At 48.0% G+C, this 27,581-nt stretch overlaps 1 protein-coding gene across 1 annotated transcript in view; it reads left to right on the top strand.

Moving 5' to 3' along the window:
* COL28A1 (collagen type XXVIII alpha 1 chain) overlaps positions 1 to 27,581 on the top strand; it is a 688,108-nt gene that overhangs the window by 109,894 nt on the left and 550,633 nt on the right. The window contains exon 7 of the mRNA XM_085630877.1: positions 362 to 403. Within this exon, the coding sequence (XP_085487003.1) occupies positions 362 to 403 (42 nt within the window). The remainder of the gene's footprint in view (positions 1 to 361; positions 404 to 27,581) is intronic.

Raw genomic sequence — 27,581 nt, 5'->3', positions numbered from 1 at the left:
ACATACTTGTACACAGAAATATATTTTGCAAGGAGAACATACAATGAAAACACACCTGGTATAAAAATGATGTGTTTTATTGGCTCAAGGATCCTCTGTAACAAGAAAACCTTGTAGACAAATAATATTTTCCAATGTACAACCCTCATATTAGAGTTTTTATAAAACTGACATATGCTTCACTTTCATTCTATGTGTGTATTTACAGCATGTCTTCTACGTTCAAGTTGTCTTTTGACAATTCTATTTTGGTTTACAAAACACATAAAAGCACAAAAAAGAACAACACTGATCCTGTGCTTGCTTTTCAATGCTTGTGGTATCTATATGTTGTTTAACTGTGGTTTCTTTATTTCAAAAGGGTGATGCTGTGAAAGGAGAGCCAGGAGAAAAAGGTGCCGAGGTATGTAGACTGGATTGCACACTTCTTCATTCACATTCACAAAATACCTCAGTGAAATGCCTTTATTTACACAGCATAATGCACCTATTTAACATCGCATAGCTGATGAGGGACCTCAGAGGTAGGTGGTGATCGGTCACTTGCCTAATGAATGAGAAAGTCTTTTCTCGGTGCCCTCGCCTCATTTATGGAGAGTGGGAAATGAAATTCCCGATGGTGCAGCTTCTTGAAAGTGTTCCCTTGGTGGACCCGATGCTGGTGGAAATAGGGTTGGAGCATCCACCCAATGTAGGGCATCTTATCCAGTGCTATCTCCAACCCTGGACTTTCTGTCAAGGTTTGCCATGTAAACCATGGTGGCGCCACATCATTTACAATTGTGATATAATTGATTTATTTTTTATTTTTTACAAGAACATCATATTGTACATATCTAATCAAAACGTACACAACAAAGAGCCTTATTTAGAATTTGGCACATGATGGCCAACCACCAAAAAGTGGTGGGTGTACTGGCTTCCATATTAAGTGTGCATTGATGTCAATGGTGGACGCGGTATTCATCACTTTCCTGTGTTAGAAGAGTGATTGGGTAGAGGATGGATATATCCACGGTAATTTTAAACCGGATTCTTTAAAATGTGTGCAATGGACAAGTGGGTTATATTAAGACTATTGCAGATTTGGCAGTGGGTGATAGTGGCAGTGGCAGTGATGATTCACAACAACATTGTTACACCTGAGCATGACAAAAGCGCTGCTACTGAGGCAGACACCCTCCACTACGACACTCCTAAGGCAAATGCATTCTTGATACGCACATCTCCCCTCCATTTTGAAATACACTACGCTTACTATATATTAAATTTGCTTCTGCAGGTAAGAAGTAATATGATTTTAGCACTGTTAGAACGAGTCTTTACAGGGTATTTAGACAGAATATCGAAAACACAAATGTGTGGCAAAAATATCGAGGACAAGAATATTGTCAAGGTAAGTTTCTATAAGTAAGTAATGTTTTACTATACAGTTCAGTTCAGTTCAAGAAGTCTTTATTTCGAAGTATTTCATCATAAAAGACATTAACATGTATAAAAAAGCCACAATTAAAACGTACACCGAGATAAAATCTGATTAAAAACAACATTAAAAAACCTACGACAAAAGTAGAATAAAATACCATAGTGGGTTTCTAAGCCATCAGAACGGGTCGTTAGAAAGCCCTTTTACTATACATAACTCTACATCTACGTACCTTGGTGATATATATGCATATATACATATATTTATATAATATATATATCTTCAAGGTCATATATGTATATATATATATATATATATTTATATAAATATATATATTCATATCTTCAAGGTACGTAGATGAGTGAAGAATAGTAAATCTATACTTACCTGTTTGCACTTACCTTCCCGATATTTTGGTCCTCGATATCTTTGTACGATATTCTAACCTCACGATATTTGTGTTTTCAATATTCTGTCAATGATCCCTTTCCAGAAAGCAAGCTTTCATCATTCACAACGGCGACTATAGGATCAACACGATTGTGACACTCACAGAATGTGCCGCCTAATTCACAAGTGTTTGTGTAGAGTCAGAAAACAAATATTCATGAAACCTGCCTAAAGAGAAGGGTGTGCCAGCTAAAGCAAAATTGTTGGCATGTGTACTTTAAAACTTGTATATATTTATTTGTCAAACATATTAAAGCTAATTGCTAATCAAATACCATAATCTGCCAACCATAAATTTGCTGTAGCAAAAATCGAATTGTACAATTAATAAATTCATAAATGCACTCTTTGAGAGAATCTGAGGATGTGCACTGACACATGCTGTGAGTGTTAACAAGCAGAAGGCATGTGTGTGGAGCTTCCTGGCTCAGGGAAGAGTTGGCGTTCGTCATTGCAAGCACACACACAGTTTCTACGCGTGCCAAATCTGGGAGGGTGCAGGTAGTAGCACTCTGTGCAAAAGAGCCACTTCTGACTCAAGTGGACTTCACAGATGTCTCTCCCCTGAGGCGGAAGCCGGGGGCTTTGCTCTGATCGAATTTTAAAATACTGCATAATTTTAAAACTGTAATTGTATTTTGTATCTTGTGCATGTTTAGTTGATTTTAAAAACTACCTGCACGTCTTTCCGCCCTCTCGAACCCGATTCCCAGCGCGCATTTCCAGTTCCTGGCGCTTGGGGAGAAAGGGTTCGGCCATCTTGGGTGAGGGAGGGGTAGCGCAGCAGCTGCTGGCCGCCTCCCGCCCTCCCAGAATATTTAATCAGGCGAACAGCGCTGCGCGCTGACTTCACAGATGTCTCTCCCCTGAGGCGGAAGCCGGGGGCTTTGCTCTGATCGAATTTTAAAATACTGCATAATTTTAAAACTGTAATTGTATTTTGTATCTTGTGCATGTTTAGTTGATTTTAAAAACTACCTGCACGTCTTTCCGCCCCCTCGAACCCGATTCCCAGCGCGCATTTCCAGTTCCTGGCGCTTGGGGAGAAGGGGTTCGGCCATCTTGGGTGAGGGAGGGGTAGCGCTGCAGCTGCTGGCCGCCTCCCGCCCTCCCAGAATATTTAATCAGGCGAACAGCGCTGCGCGCTGACTTCACAGATGTCTCTCCCCTGAGGCGGAAGCCGGGGGCTTTGCTCTGATCGAATTTTAAAATACTGCATAATTTTAAAACTGTAATTGTATTTTGTATCTTGTGCATGTTTAGTTGATTTTAAAAACTACCTGCACGTCTTTCCGCCCCCTCGAACCCGATTCCCAGCGCGCATTTCCAGTTCCTGGCGCTTGGGGAGAAGGGGTTCGGCCATCTTGGGTGGGGGAGGGGTAGCGCTGCAGCTGCTGGCCGCCTCCCGCCCTCCCAGAATATTTAATCAGGCGAACAGCGCTGCGCGCTGACTTCACAGATGTCTCTCCCCTGAGGCGGAAGCCGGGGGCTTTGCTCTGATCGAATTTAAAAATACTGCATAATTTTAAAACTGTAATTGTATTTTGTATCTTGTGCATGTTTAGTTGATTTTAAAAACTACCTGCACGTCTTTCCGCCCCCTCGAACCCGATTCCCAGCGCGCATTTCCAGTTCCTGGCGCTTGGGGAGAAGGGGTTCGGCCATCTTGGGTGAGGGAGGGGTAGCGCTGCAGCTGCTGGCCGCCTCCCACCCTCCTCACACCGGATATAAGGGCATGAACATCCGTCCGCGCAGCGGGCGGGCGCTGCGGGCGCGCCGGCGGCGCACCGAAGGCGCGCCAAAGGCAAGCCCGTCTGCGCCCGTCCGCGCCTGGCCCGCGCCCAGGGCCAAGAACCCTGCTCCGGCTCCCTCATATCACAAGTCAGCCTACTCTCGCATGGCCCTGATGGAGCTTCAACCAACCCCTTCCTTTCGATGCACTAAACATGACCTATCACAAATACCTATGGTTGCCAACTTGATTTGCCCCCACTGTAATAGTACAATTTCTATTAACAACTTGAAGACTCCTCCTAAACTGCAAAGCGACGTCAACGAGGTGGTCATTCTTATGGCCCTCATCAATGCGCGGTCACTGGGCAAACACAGCCAAGAAATAGCGGACCTTATCACTGATAACAACTTAGATGCCCTTTATATCACTGAAACATGGACTGATGATGCATCAGCCACTGATCTAGTAATTGCAGTCCCTCCTGGCTACAAAGCCTACCGGCAAGACAGGGTTAGAAAAAAGGGAGGGGGTCTGGCCATTATAGCAAGAGACCGGTTCGAGGTCCGAACATCATCTATTCCTGTTACATCATGTGAAGCCATGCACTTTAACATAAAGTTCACAGCCCTTTTTAACTTTAAGGGAGTTCTCCTATACCGTCCCCCTGGGACAAGAGCAGCCTTTTTGACCAACTTAAGCACGATAACTGAATCGATAGCCACCGAAGAGTCGACGACAATTATGGGTGACATGAATTTCTACCTAGAACAAGAAAATGATAGGGACACCGCCGCCCTTACATCAGACCTAGAAATAATGGGCCTTAGACAACTGGTTACCTCTCCCACCCACCAGGCAGGACATACGCTGGATGGTATTTTTTCTAACGTAGAGGGCCTGCACATATTAAACATTCTACCCATGCCATGGACGGATCACTTTGCTATATTTAGCGGCCTGACAATCAAGGAATCATTGAGGAAGAAGGTCACATCTACTAAGCCAGGCTCTTTCAAAGTATGGAAGAATATAAACCATACTGAACTAAAAATACTTCTGGACAAAGCTTGCCCAGACCTATCCAATGAACCCAATACCGCCACTCGTCAATTCCATGAATGGCTAGGTGATGCCACGAATCACCTAGTACCCACTAAACTCCATTCCAGGAACAGAAGCACACCGACCGCTCCGTGGTACACAGAGGAATTAAGAACCCAAAAACAATTAAGTAGGAATAGGGAAAGGCACTGGCATAGAACCTATGACACCGAAAGTAAGATCAAATATAAAGAACCATTGGCCACTTACAAAACTATGATTATTGCAGCCAAAAAAACATTTTTTTCGGAACAAATTGAAAATGCTAAAAACTCTAGTAGGCAACTATATGACATCACTAAAACCTTATCTGGTAATGCACCAGATCTAAATCCATCCCCATCACAATCATTCTGCGACGCGTTGTCTGAGTTCTTTTTCTCCAAGGTCAATGACATATACCAAGCTTTTACTTCAAAAATTAACATCACCAGAGCCCCTCCCTCTCACATTTCCTCAGGAAACACCTTGTCCAGTTTTAAGGCTCTTACTACTGATCAAACAAAAATCATTATCACGTCTATTAAAACGGGATCGGCTCTGGACCCTTGCCCTTCCTCAGTTCTTTCTATGGTGATGGACACTACTGTTCCGGTCATCACTCATGTTTGCAACACAATACTGAGTTCAGGGACATATCCAGATTCCTTAAAAAACACACTGGTTAAACCCCTGCTGAAGAAACCCAGTTTAGATAAGGAGGAACTAAAGAATTATAGGCCCATAGCAAGCCTCCCTTTCCTAGCTAAAGTGGCGGAAAAAGCCATGAACCAGCAGCTATCAGAGTACATAGAGAAACATCATCTATTGGACGACACACAGTTTGGCTTCCGTAAGTATCACGGTACGGAAACTGCCCTTATCAAAGCAGCAGACGACATCAGAATTATCCGTGACCAGGGAGGGACAGCATTACTTGTATTGTTAGATCTCTCGGCAGCTTTCGACACGGTCGACCACAAGATCTTGGTGGACCGTGTCGGAAGGATGGGCATTCACCACACTGCGAGAGACTTGCTCTCCTCCTTCCTGGCCGATAGAACGCAGGTGGTCACACTGGGGCCATACCAATCGGCCAAGCTGTCACTTCCGTGTGGGGTTCCTCAAGGCTCATCCCTTAGTCCGACACTATTTAACATCTATCTGTCGGACCTTGCTTATGTAATCAAAGCATACGGGATGAGCCTATCCTCATATGCTGATGACACGCAACTGGTGTTGGCCATTAAAGGTGACGGGCTGGAGGTGGCAGATCGCTTCCAAAATGGAATGATGGCGATTGGAGAGTGGATGGCAGGTAACTGCCTGAAGCTCAACTTCGATAAAACGGAGGTGGTCATCTTTGGACCCCTCTCCCCGATTTGGTCTGTATCCTGGTGGCCACCAGCCTTCGGTACCCCTCCTAGCCCGACCCCTAAGGTCAGGAATTTGGGAGAGACTTTTGATGATCATCTCAACTTCATGGCACACGCGAACCAAGTAGCAGCCACAGCCCATCATAAACTTAGAATGATAAGGAAAATCATCCCTTTTCTACCGGATGCTGCTGCCAAAACACTGGTCAGTTCCTTAGTACTTTCATCCTTAGACTATTGCAATGCACTTTTTCTAAATGCCCAAGCCAGGGTAGCAAAAAAACTGCAGACAATACAGAATGCAGCAGCACGTCTGCTGTCTAGAACACCCAAGTTTGCACCCATTTCTGATACTATAAGGACATACCACTGGTTGACGATCCAAAACAGGATCAAGTTTAAATCACTCTGCATAGTCTACAAGGCACTTCACGATCAAGGACCACGCCCCCTCAAGGACCAGCTTATACCCTATAAACCGGTCAGACAGCTTCGATCCATAACTCTCAACCAATTAGTGGTTCCACGTTCCAAAACAGTCTCCTGGGGTGACCGCCGATTTTCAGCTGCGGCTCCTAAGATATGGAATACTTTGCCACAACATATCAGAACCAGCCCCTCACTTTTGCAGTTTCGGAAGAAACTAAAAACCTGGCTGTTTAACCAGTGACACTGCCCATGATCTTCCGAAGTTATCAATATCTTGGGGAAAGATAGCTGTATAGTTTAGCGCCGAGACGCCTACGGGTATTCGCTTGCGCTCAATAAATGTTAGAAATAAATAAATAAATAAATAAATAAGTGTGCAAGGTAGTTTCAGAGTACAGCAGCACTTGTGACCAACAAGGGTGCCACTGCGCCATATTTACTTTATGCAGAAGGTCATGAAGATGCCAGTTTTCTATATCTTAAAAATCCAATCTCAATAAAGACGAACTCGTCAATGACAAATTTATTAGTGCAATTTGTTTAATTAATTAGTGTCCTCAATAACGATTTTTTCTTATTTTGTGTGTTTACATTTTTTCCATATTGCCCCTCCACGCACTGTATCAAGCTTGCTCCTGCACCTTTGGGGCCTCATTTACAAGGAATGAACGCAGCGCGGTGCCGCAAACCATTTGGCTGCGCCGCACAGCGTTAATTCTGAAGCACAGGGATGCGTCATATCTACAAAGATATGACGGATCCCTTTGCTCTCCCTTACGCTGGCGCACAATTTGCTGCCATATGCCGACACAGGCACACTTGCACCATAGTTAAACCAGATTGGTCGCACACTGCTACACCTACCAGGCGTGTTCCCCCAATGAAAATGGTCCCATAGTGCAAGGCTGCCTGCTTTGAGGGGAATGGTTGTTTATGTGCAAGGAGGTGCCGCTTCCTGCACATATACAATCTAAAATGGTGTTTTTAAAGTTCTACGTGTGCTGCTTAATGCAACACACATAGAAGTTGAAAAACTGCGTTTTTTTCAATGATTGTTTATGTGCAGGAAAGGACACCTTCCTGCACTCCCTTTCACACAAATTGTTGCGTGTAAAGGGGCCATATCTACAAGGACACGAAAAACCACACAGGGTGGCTTTACGTGTCCTTGTAAATATGGGGCACCAAGTTGTGCCGCTGGTGCGTCACGAAAAGTGATGCACAGGCGGCACAAGGGGCTTGCAATAAGCCCCTTAGGGCCTAATTTATGAGGTTTTGCCATAGTGCAGCCCCGCAGGCCTTCCTGCAGCACTGCCCTACGGCATATGGAAAGGGCAGGGATGCACCATATCTATCAGATACGACACATTACTGTCCTTTTCCCCTGCGCCGGGGCACAATGTGCTGCCATGCGCCAACGGAAGCACCTTTGCACCATGTTGCAAGGGTGCTTGCGTTGCAGGAATGATTATTTTTGTGCAGGAAGGGAAACCTTCCTGCACAAAAACAATCACAAGAGACTTTTTTTCGCTTTCTATGTGTGCTGCAGAATGCAGAACACATAGAAAAAGGAAAGACAAGGAAAAACAAGGATATTTCTCCTCTTTGTGCCTCCCTAATCCCTCCCCTGGGAAGGCGTAAATTATTAGCGTAGCCTCACAGTTATGATTTCTCGTAAATCTAGGGCAGTGTCAAAAAGCCATGGTTGTTGGTGGGAACACCCCCAGCAACACCCATTACACGCCCCTTTAATGCAGAAAACTGCAGTAAAGGGACACTATTTACGAGGCAGCATTAAGCCAAAACAAGTGGCTTAGTGCTGCCTCTTAAATATGGAGCAGGCTCCTGTGCTACTGAACCTCACAAAAAGTGACTTTCCGGCGGCGCAAGGGGCCTTATAAATAAGGCCCTTCATTTCTTGTGCACCAGTATTTTAGTTCTTCTAGTGTCATAATCTTGCACACTCCTTCCTGATGTTCAAGTCAGTTTTTTTATTATGTATCACAATTTATCTCTGCGCACGCAGGGCTTTACAATGGCACGTATTGGCGCTATCTTTTGTGTTGCGTTGTGTCATGCAAACGCCCATTAAAAACCATTAGTAAATGTATGCCCTGGTGTCGTATAATAGTATTTAAAAAACAGTCAGTGCAGTTAGTGTATATTAAAATGTTCATGTTTAGAAACAGCCCAAAAGGAACCCAACGCTTGATTTGTCATAAGAAAAACATATATATATATATATATATTTTTTTTTTACAAAGTTTTATATAGCGCGAACTTGACCCGAATCGGGTATCAGAGCGCTTTACATAGCATCAGTTGCGTTACATGAGGACACACTCATTTTTGCTCGGCATATTTACGTACAACTGTGTTAGTACCTCAAATGCTTTAGTCTCAAATCACTTTAGCACTTTGTAAGGTATTCTTATTGTGATACGACTTCCCTGATATCTCCTTGAGAATAACATCACAATTACAGTGTTTAACACTACACTCATTGTATGTGGCATGGCTGTGACATTCATTGTTAGAAATGATCCTCCAATAAAGAATGTCTAAGATACGAAATGCATTTCACAATCTTTGAATCTGTCTTGGCGAGAATGCCACAGATGCATCTGCTGTGTTACTCGTGCAGGAATGCACAACAGAGAGCTGTGTGGAAGGCTATGGAATGCGACAAAGATCCCTTCTTGTCCTCAGAAGGCCTAAGGGGTTCCAGCATTGCTGCACTTGTGGGGATAAGACTATGCTTCATTCTCTTGCTGGACAGAACTCGTTTCTTAAAGCCATACATTGAGAGGAAGAGTAGCATTGTAGTAGCATTGAATAGAAGACCAGTGAATGCCTGTGCTTTTCTATACACTCACTAGCAATTCCCACGCCCATCATGTCAGTTCTGTTCGCATTTTTGTACAGTGAGAAACCTAGCTTGTCCACCTCCCTCAGTCTCTCATCTGCTCTTTACTCTGTGACAATAGGAGTTATGTGGCGCTCCTTTTATTCCATTGGCCGCATTAGAAAGCTATTGTATGCGTATACTATTTTTGAACAAAATACGGGGCATCGTTACAAGGGCTTACAAAGCCAAAAAAGCGGAGAAAAAACCAGCGCCCTATTTACAAGAGGGTGCTAACATGCATAATCGCATGTTAGCACCCTTTTTCCCAATGCCTCACTTTGCATCTCCAATGAGATGCAAAGTGGGCGTTACTGGGTACCCAAGATGGACTACCTTGCAAATATTGCTGATGTTTGCATCGCGATATTTACAAGGCAGCCCACATGATTTTAGCACACATTAGATTTTGGCGAAAACTACCGTTTTCGCCAAAATCTAACGTCTGCTAAAATCCTGACTTAGCCATCCCCAACATAGGGGGTGGATTATGCTGATACGGTCGTATCAGCAAGGTTATCGCCCTTTTGCAGGGAACATCGCTGGAAAACCAACGATGTTCCCTGCAAAAGGGCGATAACCTCGCTATCTCTGGAAGTTTTATCACCCTGGAGTAACGCGTTGTTAATAACGCGCTACCAGGGTGATAAATACCAGAGATAGTCTGCGATAATATAATTATCGCTAAGCACGGCCAGATATATATATTGATTTAAATGCTAATTTCTCAGGAAATACTGAACAGATTTACACCAAACCTACAAAGGGCACTTCCTTGACCTGAGGACTACCTCTCTGCCAAATTTCAAGTAATTCTGTTCAGCCGTTCGGGCTGTAGCTGTGTCTAAAGGTCCTATGGAAAAATGCATGGGAAAAACGCGTTTTGGGACCCCCCTTTTATCTCAGCCCCCGCTTGACGAATCCCCACGAGACTTTCAGGGTAGGAGCGGAGCGTAGCGCCCCACCTATTTTGAAAAATTCGCGAGGATTCGTCAACCGGCGCCAAAGTTATTCAAAATAGAATGTTGCGGATTTCCTATGGAAACGTGGTCCTAACTATAACTACCTACTGGCGACCGCCAGTAGGTAATGTATGAATGTATGTATATATGTGTGTGTATATATATATATATATTTATATATATATATATATATACATATATATATATACCAGGAATCCTCTCTCGGACGAAAGAAGGAAGGGACACAGCGGGGTTCGTTTAGGACATTTATTTAAAGAAAAGTCGGCATGACCGGTTTCGGCCGTCAAGCCTTTTTCAAATGCCGCAGTTCGTAAAAGGTGTTTCCGTCAGGTTGATATCGAGTTCCTCCCATGCAGTGATGAAAGGCCCAACTGCAGCGCATTACTGTGCTGACGTCACAGCAGCCTCTGCCACGGACTGCTGATACCATCATGCACCTTGTTGGTATCCAATGTGCCGCAGCGGAAAGTGACCCACGAAAATGCTGGAAACAAATGTTCTTGGGTCCCCTACTCCCTAGCCCCCATAGCCGATATCACCAAGGCTGGAAGCGAAGGACAATGCAGACGCCTCTCCCCGGAAGTCCCAGACCGCCATCTGGCAGCAACTCCTTGACAACACAGGTATGCAGGCGGGCTGTGATTATACGATACCTCGGGGAAGTCCAAGTTCGTTTCCTAACGTTCTGTAGTTATCACAGCCTAAGCAGGAAGGGTCCCTTCAAAAAGTGCCACAGGAATGCACTTGAATTATGCCAGGAATCCTCTCTTGGTCAAAAGAAGGAAGGGACACAGCGGGGTTCTTTTAGGACATTTATTTAAAGAAAAGTCGGCATGACCGGTTTCGGCCGTCAAGCCTTTTTCAAATGCCGCAGTTCGCAAAAGGTGTTTCCGTCAGGTTGATATAGAGCTCCTCCCATGTAGGGATGAAAGGCCCAGCGCAGCGCATTACTGTGCTGACGTCACAGCAGCCTCTGCCACGGACTGGTGATACCATTGTGCACCTTGTTGGTATCCAATGTGCCGCAGCGGAAAGTGACCCATGAAAATGCTGGAAACAAATGTCCTTGGGTCCCCTACTCCCGAGCCCCCATAGCCGATGTCACCAAGGCTGGAAGCGAAGGACAATGCAGACGCCTCTCCCTGGAAGTCCCAGACCGCCATCTGGCAGCAACTCCTTGACAACACAGGTATGCAGGCGGGCTGTGATTATACGATACCTCGGGGAAGTCCAAGTTAGTTTCCTAACGTCCTGTAGTTATCACAGCCCAAGCAGGAAGGGTCCCTTCAAAAAGTGCCACAGGAATGCACTTGAATTATGCCAGGAATCCTCTCTCGGTCGAAAGAAGGAAGGGACACAGCGGGGTTCGTTTAGGACATTTATTTAAAGAAAAGTCGTCATGACCGGTTTCGGCGTCAAGCCTTTTTCAAATGCCACAGTTCGTAAAATATATATATATATATATGGAGTATCTATGGTGTAAACATAGCCAAAAATGCAGCCGAGCACTGCATGGGTACAAAGCATGCAGTATGGTCAATAAGCCAACCACTCTGATCACATTTTCAGTCGTTCGTCGTTCGGAATCAGCAACACAGCTTAATTTCCTTAACTACTCAAATGGTTTTCTACTGCCTCTCTGACTTCTCCTTCTCAGTCTTCTAGCAGACAAGCTCATCAGAGGCATTCCCAAAACCCAGGCTCGCTCCTTCATCTATGTTTACTTTATTTCCTTTAGTGACATCATCTCTTCCTTTGGCATACTCTACCACCTCTTCATTAATAACACACAGATCTTCTCTTTTTGAACATCCCCTTCAAGTCAGAAATGTGAGTTGTCTCACAGCCACCCAGCACATTATGTTTGTATACACCTGTAAAATAGAGATTATCTATTTCCACCCCCTCATCTTTGTCGACCCAGACTTCAATCCCACCGCAACTCTTTCAACCTCTGGCTGGGTGAGAAATCTAGGTTTTGAAATCCACTCTAGTTACCACCACCGCCACAAACTATTGATTACATGTAAGATCAGCGTTCACTTGCTCTATCACACTACCAGGTCTCTCAACAACTCCTTCACATTAATAATCTTGACTATTGCAAAATTATCCTGGTGGTCTTCCACAATATACATGCTTAGTAAAACCAAATTGTGAGGCTTCCCACCCCCACTATTTTAAACTCACCTGTGATGCAACTGCTTCCTCTGATTGCAATTAGGTTGGTTGTCTTTCAGAAGGAAAAAAGTCACTACATTCTTTATTTGATAGTCCATGGAAACTCACTTTCTTTCTTCTTCCTAAATGTGTCTCTGCTCAAACATTACATGTTCCTAACCTCAACCATTTTTTCCTTTCAGACCCACTTGTATTCCATTTATGTTTTATCATTTTAATGTGCAGCTCCTTTCCTTTAGAACACTGTACCCACAAAATTACAAGATAAACCCTTTCTTTCCACTTTTCAAGCCCGTACTTAAGACATTTCTTTCCATACTTTTGTACTAGCACACATAACTTTTCCACACATCACATTTTCTTTCGCCCTTTTCTCTGACCCTCATTCCAATGGCAGCCCCATGTTACGAATTGCACATGTATCAAAACCTAAAATTATGTTATGTGTTCACTTTACTTGTAGGTATATTATGCACCATATTGTCACTGTATTATTGCATCACCCCCCCCCCACCCAATTAGTTCAAATGTATTCTTTGTCACCAGTCCAATAGTATTTTTTCTGGCAGTGTGAAGCACTGTAGCCCAGTGTCACTTCCGATCAAGATCCAGATCTCTCTCCCACTCTTATTCTTCCTCCAAGCCTTCACAAGAGAGGAAAAGGAGATAAAAGTAGAAAGGAAAGTGATGAAATTACCTCAGGGTCAAAGAAAATTAAGAGATAAGTCACTGCAACATACCCCCTACAGAGGTTTCTCTTCGGAGACGGAATTAGTGGAAATAACTCCACCTCAGGATCCCCTTCTGCCATCAATGGAGATTTCACATCCGGGGCCTCTCCCAGCCCAGCCGCCTGTGACACTGCTGGACTACCCTGAGCTTTCGACCCTATGGGATCATGTGGGGCTCCCTTTGGGATCCTGCATGTGAGTGCCCACTCGGGCACCATACACCCTCATTCCGCTAGGGAACAAGTCTGGTGCCAGCCAGAGTAGTGCCACCTGCAAGATCCTCATTAGATGTATGATACAGGTGTCAATTCCGGCACCAGTACTTCCACCACCACATCAGCCAACTCCTTCTCCTCCTCTTGATGCTCTGAAAGTGCTAGTCAAGACCCATCTCTCTAGAAGAGAGGCTCAGAGGCTTGTAGAGGAGAAAAAATGCAGGGCAGGCCGAGACAGCTCGCACCATTCCTACTAGCAAAAGATACATGATGTCTTCAGATCAGATTCTGACCCTACACACATGCCGAAGGGGCAACAAGACGCAGATCGCAGCAATGACGTGGCATATCTGTTTCCACCCCACTCTGTGGAGACAGCTGATAATCTGGCTATGTGAAATGCCAGCGGGATGGACATCTCTCCAGATATTGACATAGACCCTCCTTCAGGCTCAGCCCCGGTGGAAATGGAATTGTTCCACTCAGTGCTTAAACGTTGCCTGTTCTATTAGTGGAAGTGAAAGTAAACATTTTTACAGAAGTCCTGCAATCCACCTCTATGTCAACGAATTAGCTCCTAACTTTCAATGATGGAGCCTATGAAGGACGTATGGGACAAGCTGACATCTGAACCTGCAGTGAATAGATCTGTGGCAAGATGATACAGATTAACACCAGTGATCCAATGTTTTGTCTATTCATGCATCTCAGGAAAGTCTTGTAGTGCAGGCCTCTTCATGTGGTATGAAGAACCCGGGATCCCTTCCAACCCGCCCGCCTGACAGAATCCAAGAAATCTGAGGCAGTGGGAAGTGTATAAGACCACTTATGTGAGGTTGTCTTGATGGCCAGAATGCTTCAAAATACATCATAATGGTGGGATTGGATACAGTGGATTTAGTGGAAAAGGTTGTGGCCTTCTTTGTCTCCCTACACCTACATGCCTGGTTGAGATCTATAGGTCTTCATCGAAAGACTACAGAGAATTCAGGAAATGTTGCTTCTTTCTAAAGGCTTCCGAATCCAGCAGCATCAGACCATTCCAGCAGCTGCAACAGAAGCCCCTGGTCAGGCAGTACTGGGGTGGAGGCAAGGGACGAGGCCGGTAGTCTTGGCAGCTCTCCCCCTCGTCTTCCACACCACCTCGAGAAACCACTTTAGCTCACATCTGTAGGTGCATGTACATCCTGTTCGATGACAGATTTCCTCCTTTCCATAAGCCTAGAAAGGAGTAACAGCGGACCAATGGGTCTTTCAAATTTTAGACTGGGGGAATGCCCTACCCTTCCAGCAAACTACTCCCCACATCTCACCCCCATTGGTCCATTCAGTTAGAAGAATATCTGCACATACTGCAGCAGGAGGTGACAGCTCTGCTGCAGAAAAGAGCATTGGAGATGTTGCTAGAGCAGGAAATTGGGCTGTGGTGCTTGTTGGACCCGACTCTTTTTGAAGGGTCACCCCAGAGTTTTGCCTTCCTGTGCTGAACCCGTTTTGTTGGCTTTTAGGACTCTGACCTTTACTCCTGTTAACCTGTGGTAAAGTGCTTGTGCTCACCCTTCTAAACATGGTAAAATTGGACTACATCTGATAAGTACATTTTTATAAGTGCCTGGTAAATGGCACTACATGTACTCAAGGCCTGTAAATTAAACGCTACTAGTGGGCTTCAGCACTCATTGTGCCACCCACTAAAGCAGCACTGTAAAGCATGTCTCAGGCCTGCCACTGCAACCTCTAGTGCAGTTTTAATTTGCCATTTCGACCTAGCAAACTAAACGGTTTACCAGCCAAAACCATGCTTTGTAATGTTTATAATTAACCCCAAAGGTTTTGTATCGGGGGAGCTTTGGCACAGGAGGAATGACTTCCCATTACACTGCAAGAAAGTATCCCACCAGTAGACAGATACTCTAAGCAGCAATGAAAACAGCATGCCAGACCAACAGGGGTTCTGGTATTCGGGAAAGGAAGGCTGCTTACCAGGGCAAAGACTGTAAAGATCAGAGGCTGCCAGGGTACCATCCTGGGATGAGGAGCAGACAGGAAATTTGGGCCTGCATACTCTGGCTCCCCAGCGGATGATGAGACGGTAGCAAAGAGAGTGTTGGCAGATGCTCAGGGGACTGTCCGAGGCCTTAGATCAAATGTAGGATAACCGTTGCCCCTAAGTGGTCGAATTCATTTGCAGTGCAAGGAATGACTCTACATCACCAGCAGTGTTCTTGATGAGTGCAACTTGGTATGGGCCACGCCAGTGAGGCAGTAAGGCTGTCTTTCTCCAATAAACATGCACATACACAAGATCACTTGGCTGGAGGGAGTGACAGACCTTGGTGGAACACTCAGTTAAGGTATCTGCCACCAGTGAATGGAAACTGTACAGATTCTGTATGAACTTTCTGCCATACTGTAACATCACATCATCATTCTAATGTAAATCTAACTTTGTGGATGAAATGGGGGTGGGTGATGGAGGGCGGCATCATGGGCTGGCCCATGACTATCTCATAGGGGCTCAGCTTAGTTGTCTGGGTGGGTATATCACAGACCATAAGGCTAGAGAAAGGCCTCTGGGTACTTCAACTGAGTTTCTGCACAAATCTTAGCAATTTTATTCTTCAGGGTCCCATTACTCCTTTCTGCTTTGCCCAAGGACTCTGGGTGGTAGACACAATGGAAGTGCTAATATATTCTTTCTGCTTTGCGGACTGCCTGTGCTACTGCGGACATGTCTCTTAGTCACTACTGATCTGGCTCAGTACTTCGAACCAATGGATGAAGTCCCTAGCAAGCCACTTAGCAACAATGATGGCTTCTGCACAGGCACAAAGGTGCACATCTACCCATCTTGACAACATACAGCCCACAACTAACACATAAACATTTGGGTAATTGTATGAAATCTACTTGGAAGTGCATGAAGGGACCCCAAAGGGAAGTGTGAGCATGGGGGTGGGGGGGGCTTTGATCCCTTTTCCAGCTATCAGTGCCAAACACAAGGACTGGCAATAACTTGAGGAAAAGAAGGATGCATACCAGTGGCTTGCTGCAGCACGAATCATGCCGCCCTTACCACCATGGGCTGCTCAATATACAATATACAACCTGGTAACTTTGAGGAGTAGAAATCTCGGTTACATTGCAGCTTCATCCAAACATGTTTTTCACTTCCAGGGGCTTGTTCCTGTAATTGAGATAACTCTTTTAGCATTGATACAGGAAAATTATCAGGTTTTACAACATACACGGCACAATACAATTTTTAACGAAATAGCATTATTAGCAGCAAAATCAGCAAAAATATTTCCTTTAGAAATATCATCATGAGGGTGCTGAAGGGTCGCACGCTATAACTACAGCTATCTTTCTGGCAACTACAGCACGTCTAAAAGGTTGTGAACATAGTGTCCATTTTAATGTGGTTGCCTGCTGATGTCAGGAACCCCCTCTGCATCTAAAGAAGACCTAAGTCATGCATCACTCCAAATGCTGTTTGATCCTGTGTATATGGGAAAAGTCTTTCAATGTGCTAGGATTCAAGCTCAGGTGAATGCAATGAGCTCTGGCATCTGAGCTCAGTTAACAGTGGGCAGCTCTCTTCCACAATACATAGAGTGCAAACATCGTATCCTGCACCAAAAGTACCTTCTTCATTTCTGAGACAAGAGCTATCTTCAAAATAAGTTATTTCACAGTTAGGTAAAGGTATTTCGTTTAGGTCAATGCGAGGATTAGTAACTGGTGCAGTTGTTAAAATACAATCATGCAATTTTCCCTCTTTGTTAGTAGCCATCAAAGAAGCAGGGTTCAGTGTAGGACAGTGTGAGAAAAACCTTTTGTGTGTGGTCACCCCTGTTTTCTGCTGAATTTCATTGCTGGGTTTTAGACTCCACCCACTGGGGCACTGCTGTCCACTGGCCAGTGTCTGTGCTCGGACTGCTAAAACATGTAGAAATTGGATCCTCACCGATTGGCATTTAAGTCCCCATAGTATATGGTGTAGAAACTATACCCATTGCATTGAAAGTTAAATGCCACCTGTGGAATCCAACACTTTTTGTGTCATCCGCTACTGTGGCGAAGGAAAACATGGTTTCAGGCCTCCAATTGTAAGCTGACTGCTACAGTGTAAAAACCTGCTACGTGACCTAGTAAATTAACCATTTTTTTTTTTTTTTTTAAACCGTTTATTACAAAACACATAAAAATATACAAAGATGGGCCTACAACCTTCCGGCCGGCCGCTAGTAAACAAAAGGAGCATATGATACACATTGTAGAGCGTGCATTGCGGCTGAGGAAGAAGCACAGGAGTTAGCAGCGTTGATAGCAACACCATCCGGACCACACTATACGGTTTCATTTTAAACTGAAAGAACAACCAAAAGAACAAACCCACAAGGCAATCCACAGTCAGAAATAGCAGCATGTGCTCCCCTAGAAGGGGGACCCTACCAGTCCATGGGAGTATCAAGAAGGGGAAGAAATCAGGACTAGGGCTGGGTAAACTCAATGCCCGGAGCGACGGAAGAGGGATCGGCTAGGGGGATGGGGCCGGCGACAGATCGGGCAATAACGGCGGAGCACAAATCCCCCCGCGGTAGGCGTTCCAGGGGCCCCATACTTTCACCCATGTCCCAGGCTTACCTCTCGCCACATACACCACCTTTTCCCGAAACATGCACCAGTCCATATGTTCCTTCCAGGCCGAGACAGTCGGGGACCTCTGGGATCCCCACAGTTGAGCAATATCACGCTTGGCCACCATATATCCCAGAGTCACCCACCACGTCTGTGGCGCCGAGTAGTCAGCAGGTTCCCACACATTCAACAGGCATCTCCTCGCTTCGGGTAGCAGCACCACATGCGTAACCACACGCAGGACCTCATGCACACCACGCCAGAATCGCTCCACCTCCGGGCATTCCCACAGCATATGCAGAAAGGTCCCCAAAGCACCACACCCACGCTTACACAACCCGTCCACAGCATAGCCCATACGCAGGAGCCTTGGCCCCGTCATGTAGACTCTGTGGAGTATCTTGAGCTGGACGAAGCGAAGGCGGGCCGGTATGGCCACCTCTTTCGGGGAGGCCACCGCAGAGGTCCAGTCCTCGTCGTCCAGCTCCAGTCCATCGGCAACCCAAGCCTCGCGAAGGGCAGTCAGCAATCCTGAGCGGTCATTGATCAGTTTTTTGTAGATCAGTGAGATCGTGCTGTCCGGAACATGTCCATCCAGCACTCTATCCTCCAGGGGGGAATACTCCGGGATGGATGCAACGTCCGGGAAGACGGAGCCCAGTGCATGACGGATCTGCAAATACCGAAAGTACTCCCTATCATGCAACTGGAATTCCGTCTGCAGCGTCTCGAACGTTTTGAATCCTCCCCTCGTCCAGAGATCCCCCACTTTACTGATGCCTATCATGTCCCACTTCTCGAAGCCCTTCGAGGTCCACAGGGAGCCCAACCGCTCGGACGCGTATAGTGGTGTTGCCCGGGTCAGACGGTCCTTCCACCCCATCGCCGCATTGGCCGCGTGCCACACACGCACCATGACACGCGTGGGGCCGGTCAGCCGCGCGTCGGGCGTGCCGGAGTAGAGCGCTCGATTATAGTCCCCACCCGGGAGTAACATCTTATCCATTTCATATGCCGGGTTTAAGGCGGGCCCGTACAGGCCGTGATTAATCGCAGCCAGCTGGGAGGCCCAATAGTACCGTTTGATATCCGGGAGGGCGATCCCTCCGTCATACCATGGGAGCGTCAGCTTTGCCAGGGCGATACGCGGCCTCCCGTCCCAGAACAGGCGGCGCTGCAAACTCTCCACCTCACGGAAGTAGCGCGCTGGGACGAGGTCCATGGTGTTCTGCAAAGCGTACAGGAAACGCGGGAGAGACATCATCTTAAACAATGCCGCCCGGCCGAGCGGCGAAAGCGGCAGGCGCCGCCAACGTGCGACGTCTACCTTCAGGCGCTGGAGGGGGGGAAGCAAGTTCCGTTCATACCGGGCCTCCGGGTCCAGAGTAATGAAGACACCCAGGTACCGAAATCCCTGCGGGGCGATCTGGATCGGACAGCCCCGCGGGAGAATAGGAGCCTCCCCAGAGAGAACATACACGCACGATTTAGCCCAGTTGATGACAAGACCGGAGTTACGACCAAATGAATGTAAAACATCAACCAGTACTATCAGTGATTTACGTGGGGAAGCTAGGTACAGAAGGATGTCATCAGCGTATAGGGATACGCGGTCCTCATACTCGGGGGTCCAACGGAGACCACGGATGGAAGGCTCCCACCGCAGCCACTCCGCCAGGGGCTCCAAGGCAAGCGCAAAAAGGAGCGGCGATAAGGGGCAGCCCTGTCGCGTGCCCCGGCCCAACTCAAACGGAGCCGATACTCTACCGTTCACCACCACCTGCGCCAATGGGCCCGAATACAGCAATTTGACCCAACTGATGAACCCTGCGCCAAAGCCAAACTTCGCAAGCATCGCCCAGATGTATGGCCACTCAAGCGTGTCAAACGCCATAGTGGCGTCCAAGGACGCCAAAATGGCCGGCTCACGTATGTGCTGAACACGTGCGAGTACCCCATGCAAACGCCGCAAGTTAAGGGCCGTGTTACGCTGGGGAATAAAGCCGGACTGATCCTGGTGAACCAGCTCGCCCACCACGCCGACCAGCCGATTGGCCAGGACCTTGGCGAGAATTTTGGGCTCCGCGTTCAGTAGCGAAATGGGCCGATAGGATGTAACCCGGTCCCGAGGTCTCCCCTCCTTGTGGATAACCACGATTGTAGCCAGACGCTGGTCCAGCGGGAGGGAGCCCACCGAGTGAGCTTCCAGGAACATCGATCGGAGATGTGGCGCTAGCGTATCCGGTCGCAACTTGTACAACTCGATGGGGAGACCATTAGGACCCATGGCCTTGCCGGAAGCGACCGAACGTATGGCGAGGGCGATTTCGTCGGAGGTTGGAGGGGCGTCCAACGACACTCTGTCCTCCTCCGAAAGGGAAGGCAGCGCGATATCCCTGAGCAGGGCACGGGAGTCCTCTTCAGAGCGGGAAGACACCGGGGAATAGACCCCACGGAAATAATCCGCGAAGCAGGAGACAATTTCTTCCGGCTCAGTCACACACACACCGTCCGTCGTCTCAATCAGCGGGACTACACGACTCGCTCTCTCCTTTTTGTCCAGCCACGCAATCAATTTACCAGCCTTATCACCCACATCATACAGTCTCCCCTGTTGCTCTCTACTGAGGCCCCTGGCCGCCTCCGTGACGAGGGCCCTATAGGCCGCTTGCTTGAGTTGGAGAACATGTAATACGGCATCCATCACCCCACATTCTAGATTACCCTCCAACTCGGCTATCTCAGCTTCCACCCGGGTCACCTCCTCCCGCTCGCGCCCCCGGGTGTGGGAAATAAGGGACAGGGCCTCTCCTCGTAGTACTGTCTTGAATGCCTCCCACAGTGAGACAGCCGAGGGCACGGACCCCACATTCTCGTCAAAAAAGCGCTGGAGGGATTTAATGAATTCAGCGCGAATGGTGGGGTCGCGCAGGTACCAGGGGTTGATCGGGACCACCCTACCCTCACCCCTCGGAAAAAGATCCAGGTGTAACAGGAGCGGGGAATGGTCCGAGATACCCCGTGCCAAATGGCGCACCTCTCCCACCCTCCCAACATAGGCCGCCGGGACCAGGACATAATCTAGTCGTGAGAGACTACCATGGGCCCCCGAATGGAAGGTATACTGTAGTTGCGTGGGATGTTTTAAACGCCAGCAGTCCACCAACCCCAAAGTGTCCAACAGACCAGAAAGCCACGCTTGGGCCCGGGGGAGGTCCCTAGGGGGGTGACGATCCACAGTCCCGGAAACCACCGCATTAAAATCCCCCCCCACCACCAGAATCCCCCCCGGAAGGCCAAGGAGGAGGCGCCCCAGGTCCGCAAAGGTAGTCGACTGCAGCCCCGGCGGGACGTACACTGACACAAATACGACCACTTTGCCCTCCATCCTTCCCACCAAGACCGCGTAACGTCCCCTGTCGTCATGGAGCACCTCATCAATCTCCAAAGGGAGCGAGTTCTTAACCATGATGCCCACACCCCTTGAGCCAGACGTGAAGCCCGAATGGGCTACCAGGCGATAGCCACGCCGATTCATGGCGCAGAAGGAATTGCAATGAGGTGTGTCTCCTGCAGGAAAACTACATCGGGCGAGATTCGCTTCAAGAACTGCAGGACTACCCCTCGTTTTATCCTGTCCCCCAGTCCATTCACGTTCCAGGACAACAGAGTTAATTCCCTACCCCCCATCATAAACAGAAGCCACCATTTGTCCCCCCGAGAGCACTATTGAGCTAGTACAATGATAATTTTGCCTTGTGGTAAAAACGAACAACACCCCCCCATCCCTGCCCACCCATCCCAACAGAACTCCCCCCTCCCTGCACCCCTGCATGAGCCCGAACAGCCCCCCCAACGTGCAGTGTTCCTGTCGCCCCATATATATAGTAAAGACTAGCTAAACCCCTTAGAGGAGGAAGGAGAACCCCCAGTAGACCCCACACAACCTCCATAGGAGGGGAAATTATACAAACAGACGCTTAATCGAGAGTGGCATCAGTTTTGTCCAGAGCGAAGTCCAATATTACCCCCTCAATCCCGATCCAGAGTGCCGTCTCCCCCCGCCACCCCCCCCCGCCCCCCGGATCACGATCCCCAGACAGAGTGTCCAGCCAGTCTCCGGCCGCTTCGGGACGGTCAAAAAAGTGCGTGCGACCCTCTACCTCCACTCGCAGCTTGGCCGGGAAGAGCATAGCGTATTTAAGGTTCAGGTCCCGAAGACGGCGCTTGACGCCTTGGAAGCTCAGTCTCTGCTTCTGGACCGCTGGGGTGAAATCGGGGTAAAAATTCACCTCCATATTGTCAAGCTTAACCGGCCCATGCAGTCTGGATGCTTGCAGGATAGCGTCTCTGTCCCGAAAGTTGAAGATCCGGGCAATGAGAGGCCGCAGAGGGGCTCCGACCTTCGGCCTTCCCCCGGGAACCCTGTGGGCCCGCTCCACAGCGAAGAATTTACTCAGCCCCCGTGGCTGGAGATGGGTAGCGATCAGGTCCTCCACAAACAGGTCCGCCGCCGCTTCCTCCCGTCCCTCAAGCACCCCAATGATGCGGATGTTGTTCCTCCGGGCCCGACTCTCGGAGTCCTCCAGGCGCCGATCCATAAGCGCGGTCGCCTGACCAAGCCGGCGCACCTCTGCCTGTAGTACCGCCACCTCAGTGGTAAGGCCCGATGCGGTGTGGGCCAAAGAATCAACTCGGTCATTGGTCTTGGAAAGATCGGCCCTCACCAGGCCAACATCCACGAGGACCGAGTCGATCTTCTGTGCCAGTGTGTCGAACCGCTGGCCCACCGAGGCCTTCATCTCGGCGATGGCGCCCATGACATCCCGCAGAGTCAGATCCGTGGGGAGGTCCGGGGCATCAGGAGGGCCCTCAGGGGATTTGTGCGGTCCGCCGGGAGATCCCTTCTGGAGGGTGTAGCGGTCCATACTATTGGCCTGAGGGGTGGTGCCACGCCGGGTCGATTTGGTCTTCGCCCGATCTCCATCTTGTTTCGTGGCCATGGCCACCAGTCCCCCGGTCGCACCAGCCACGTCGTGAAGGGCAAGCAATCAGGGCCACAAGCTCCGGGGGGGGGCACCCCAGATCGGCGGGACGGTTCACAGCCAGCAGGCAGGCCGAGTCTCCCAGCGAGACCACACCAGCACAAAGAGCCCCGCGACCCAACCCTGCAGAGACTGCAAGGGGGTGCGAAAGCGAAAGCGAAAGTGCGGGGTACGCGACTCGCCAGGCCCGGCCCGCCGCTGTTGATCACTTTGTCACTGGGTCCCCCCTCAGCGCAAATCCGGGGTCTGGCGAGGAGAAGGCCGCAGACTTCAAACGGTGCTTACTCCGGTGTCCGAGGTCCGATTTGACAACGGGAAACGGGTGCCACCTCAGCTCAGGCTCACCAACACATTCCCCTCATCCGAGACAGGATTAATTCAGGATAGTCGTAGGAGGTCGCGGAGGTCCCCGGGAGCCTCGCACCTACGCGGCCATCTTGGTCGCGCGCTAGGCTCCTCCTTTAAATTAACCATTTTTAACGGCTAAAAACCTTCCTTTTAAATATTTGTAAATCACCCCTATGTAAGCCGTGTAGCCCACAGGGTAGGATGCATGGTATTTAAAATTGTGACGTGTAGAAAATGAATGTTACCATGTCCCTAAAGCAACAAGCCTAAAAAGCTATTTTCACTGTGGCAAGCCTAGCTATGTAGAAAAACAGAGAGCAGATTAAAATACTAATACTGCTTACTCCGGAAAGGAACCAGCTAGAAAGTTCATGAAATCACTATTTTTAATATTTATTAAAAATCTAATTCAATGACACACGTGGATTTTTAATAACGATTAAGTAAAAGTTACTTTTAGAATGTTACCCTTTACCTGCCTAAGCTTTGAGGGAGCTGCTTTGCATTATCTCCCCAGCTGTTCCTAGGTAGTGCGCATACTTGAATGAGGTGTGAGTGAGGTGTGAAATTCATCCCAGGAGCACCCAATCCTCTTACCTGAATGGGCGGGCAGAGATGACTCCTTTGAGCTCAGCAGAATATGCAGGGTGGGGGCTGTGCCCCAGCTGTTGACAACCCAGTGTCAAATCTTGAAGGCAAGTCTGTCTGAAGCACCTGTAAAGGTTTTCCACCCTTCAAATGGACCACACAGTATGCAAGTACCATTATTGTGTATCATCTATTTTGTTGCTGAAGGACCATGCTTTTGTCCTGGGCAGCTATGGCTGCTTCAATTTGGATTTTAGTGTTGGATTTGGGAAGACAATAGGATTACCATTGTACACTCCCCACTCATACCCCTAACCTCAGAGCCCAAGTTTAGTGTGGCAGAAGACACATTGCATTTTTGGGCTTGTTTGCATTAAATCAAACAGAAACTACTGCAAAAGTAGGTAGGTCTCCTTCCACAAACACGTTTCCACATTGCTGCACCAAACAACATTTAATTGACCTTGTGTATTACTAAATTCTTACCAGTCATATTCAATGAGCACATTACCTCCCCTCTGTTGCTTCATTGCAGAGAGATTTTCATATGTTGAATCCTGCAGGAACTGGAAAAGCAAGGCAGGGGTATTTGCTTTGATTCTTCAGTATCTTCTGCTTCCTTCACTGCAGCCACCTTGAACCATATTTCTTTTCCTTCCTTCCTCTCATTGCCTGAACCATTACTTCATTGTGCAACTAGTACCACAGGGGCTTCCTTTCATTAGACCAATCTCTGAATTTTGCTGCAAGTTGAGAGGTACAGCAACATGCTCAACACTATCATCATGGGATCTGCACCATATCACCATGCCACTTCTCCATCTTACATGGCTGCTGCTCTCCCTTTGGCAGGGTGGAAGCAGTATGTATCTCTCATTACCTCCGGCTGTGGGCATATCAGGCTTCCCACACCCACCTTCTCTCCTCTTGCTCTCACCATGTAGTTCCATGGCTTGGTGCTTGTGCTCCAGACCAATGTGCTTTTTTCTCTAGTATGGAGGGTTCTCTGATCACACATGATAGTTGCCTCAACTTTCTAATTGGCTGTTGCCATATCAACAGGACACTCTGTCATGATTCCCACGTCCCGTGGGAGTGTACGGACGAAACAGGTGTATGGTGTCATGTTCGTGACAGAAGGGACCCTCTACTCTTTTCCCAGCCGGAGGACTCCCAGGACTGGGCTGTCTCACGGAGCCCCATGCCGGGGTAACAAGCATCCCTTTCCCAACGAGGTTCCTTTAACTGGGAACTCTTGCCAGAAGACTCCACCTCCGGGCCTTACGTCATAGACTCAGACCCAATAACAGTGGAGAAAATGGAATCCAGAAGACGCCGTTGTTTGGAGGATACTGGCCCCGCGAGTAGCAAACACGAGAGGAAGCCACCGGACGAGGGAACTCCGTTGCTGGTCCTGGCTGTGAGAGATGGAACTCCAGGGGAGTCGGGAGAGCCAGGAAGCCAATGTTTCCACGCTTCTCCCCGCCACGCTCCTGGAGGAGCGTGGCTCACCCAGTTACGGTTGCGGATCTCAGGGTGGGCCGGGAGGAGGGAGAAAGTCGGCAGTAGTGGGCAAAATGTCTAATAGCCCATACCTATCCGACCGTCCTCTCCTCACAATCGTACAACCATAGTGTTCAAAGCACTGGGTGAACTTTACGCCCAGGTCCCCAAGGCATACTTAAAAAGGCTCTCTTATCAATATTGTACTTCTCTTTCCTCAAGGGTTATCGCACCCATGGGGCAGAAGACGCTGGAGAAAGAATTCCGGACCCTGATGAAAAGACTATCATGGAAGGATAAGCCGTATTATCCTGAGTGGACCCTGGCATATAATACCCGCCGTGTATATAAAGAAATAAAACCAAATTCTATCAGCTCTGTGGTGCGACCCGATCCTTTATAAACTTCACACACTCCTTTTTCCTCTTTGAGACCCGTTAGGAGTTCTGGCTGCACAGTTTCTGCAGGTCTTGGCTGGAAGCCTATGCTTTGCTTTGCCACTCATCGTATACGCATCTTTGTCTCGCCACATTGTGTCCTCCAGGAAAGAGGGGTGGTGTCTTCTCCACTGCGCAAGTATGGTAAGTCTTCAGGAAAGAGCCACACCATTGAGCCTCATAACCTGATCCTTCCTGTTAGATGATCCTCCTGCATCCTTCTCGCAGGCTCACACATTTCAGCAGCAAGATCTTCCCTAGGGTTTGACTGTCATGTTGATCACCTGGCCATGCTCCGCAAAACATTTTTGCAAGTAGTAATAGTTGCTACACTTGCAAATGCCATCTATGGACACCAGTCTTCTACTTAGCAAGGAGGCATAGATAGCAAGGAAATCTCTTATCACCATTCGTGTGGGCTGCTAATTGAGCACATAGACAGGTTCTTCATTTCTAGAAGGGGGCAATTATAACAAGCATCCTTTTCCATTTGGCGGACACAGTGACTTGAAATTAAGATACCTGACTAACTTCACAGTAATCCATGCATAAACACTTTACCGAAAGACACACAATTGATGGACGGAATGCAGAACAAATCAAAACATTCACCCCCAGTCAAGAGATATGGGTTAAATCCATCATTCTTTTGCTCACCATGCCACCCCAGTTTACACCTGGCTATATGCAAATCAGTCTTGACCCTGTGCCTCATGGGAACAGTCCAGCCCGAACTGCCAAGCCAGGTCCTCCCTGGAACGGAAACAAGCATCCTAGGACCGGTTTCGGGGTTTCACCCCTCTTCAGCCAGTTTAGCTTGATTCCAGTGGCACAGTGAGCCCAGGACTCACGTCTGAGCATATCTGGCGCACGTAGGGCGAGAAAGCAAAAGACACACAATTGATGGACGGAATGCAGAACAAATCAAAACATTCACCCCCAGTCAAGAGATCTGGGTTAAATCCATCATTCGTTTGCTCACCATGCCACCCCAGTTTAGACCTGGCTATATGCAAATCAGTCTTGACCCTGTGCCTCATGGGAACAGTCCAGCCCGAACTGCCAAGCCAGGTCCTTCCTGGACCGGAAACAAGCATCCTAGGACCGTTTTCGGGGTTTAACCCCTCTTCAGCCAGGATAGCTTGATTCCAGTGGCACAGTGAGCCCAGGACTCACGTTTGAGCATACCTGGCACACTTAGGTCAAGAAAGCAAAAGACACACAATTGATGGACGGAATGCAGAACAAATCGAAACATTCATCCCCAGTCAAGAGATCTGGGTTAAATCCATCATTCTTTTGCTCACCATGACACCCCAGTTTAGACCTGGCTATATGCAAATCAGTCTTGACCCTGTGCCTCATGGTAACAGTCCAGCCCGAACTGCCAAGCCAGGTCCTCCCTGGACCGGAAACAAGCATCCTAGGACCGGTTTCGGGGTTTCATCCCTCTTCAGCCAGGATAGCTTGATTCCAGTGGCACAGTGAGCCCAGGACTCACATCT

This window comes from Triturus cristatus, chromosome 10 (genome assembly GCF_964204655.1).
Source record: "Triturus cristatus chromosome 10, aTriCri1.1, whole genome shotgun sequence".
NCBI classification, from domain to species: domain Eukaryota; kingdom Metazoa; phylum Chordata; class Amphibia; order Caudata; family Salamandridae; genus Triturus; species Triturus cristatus.
Note: the sequence above shows the minus strand (reverse complement) of the source record. Positions and strands in the feature narration are given on the sequence as shown.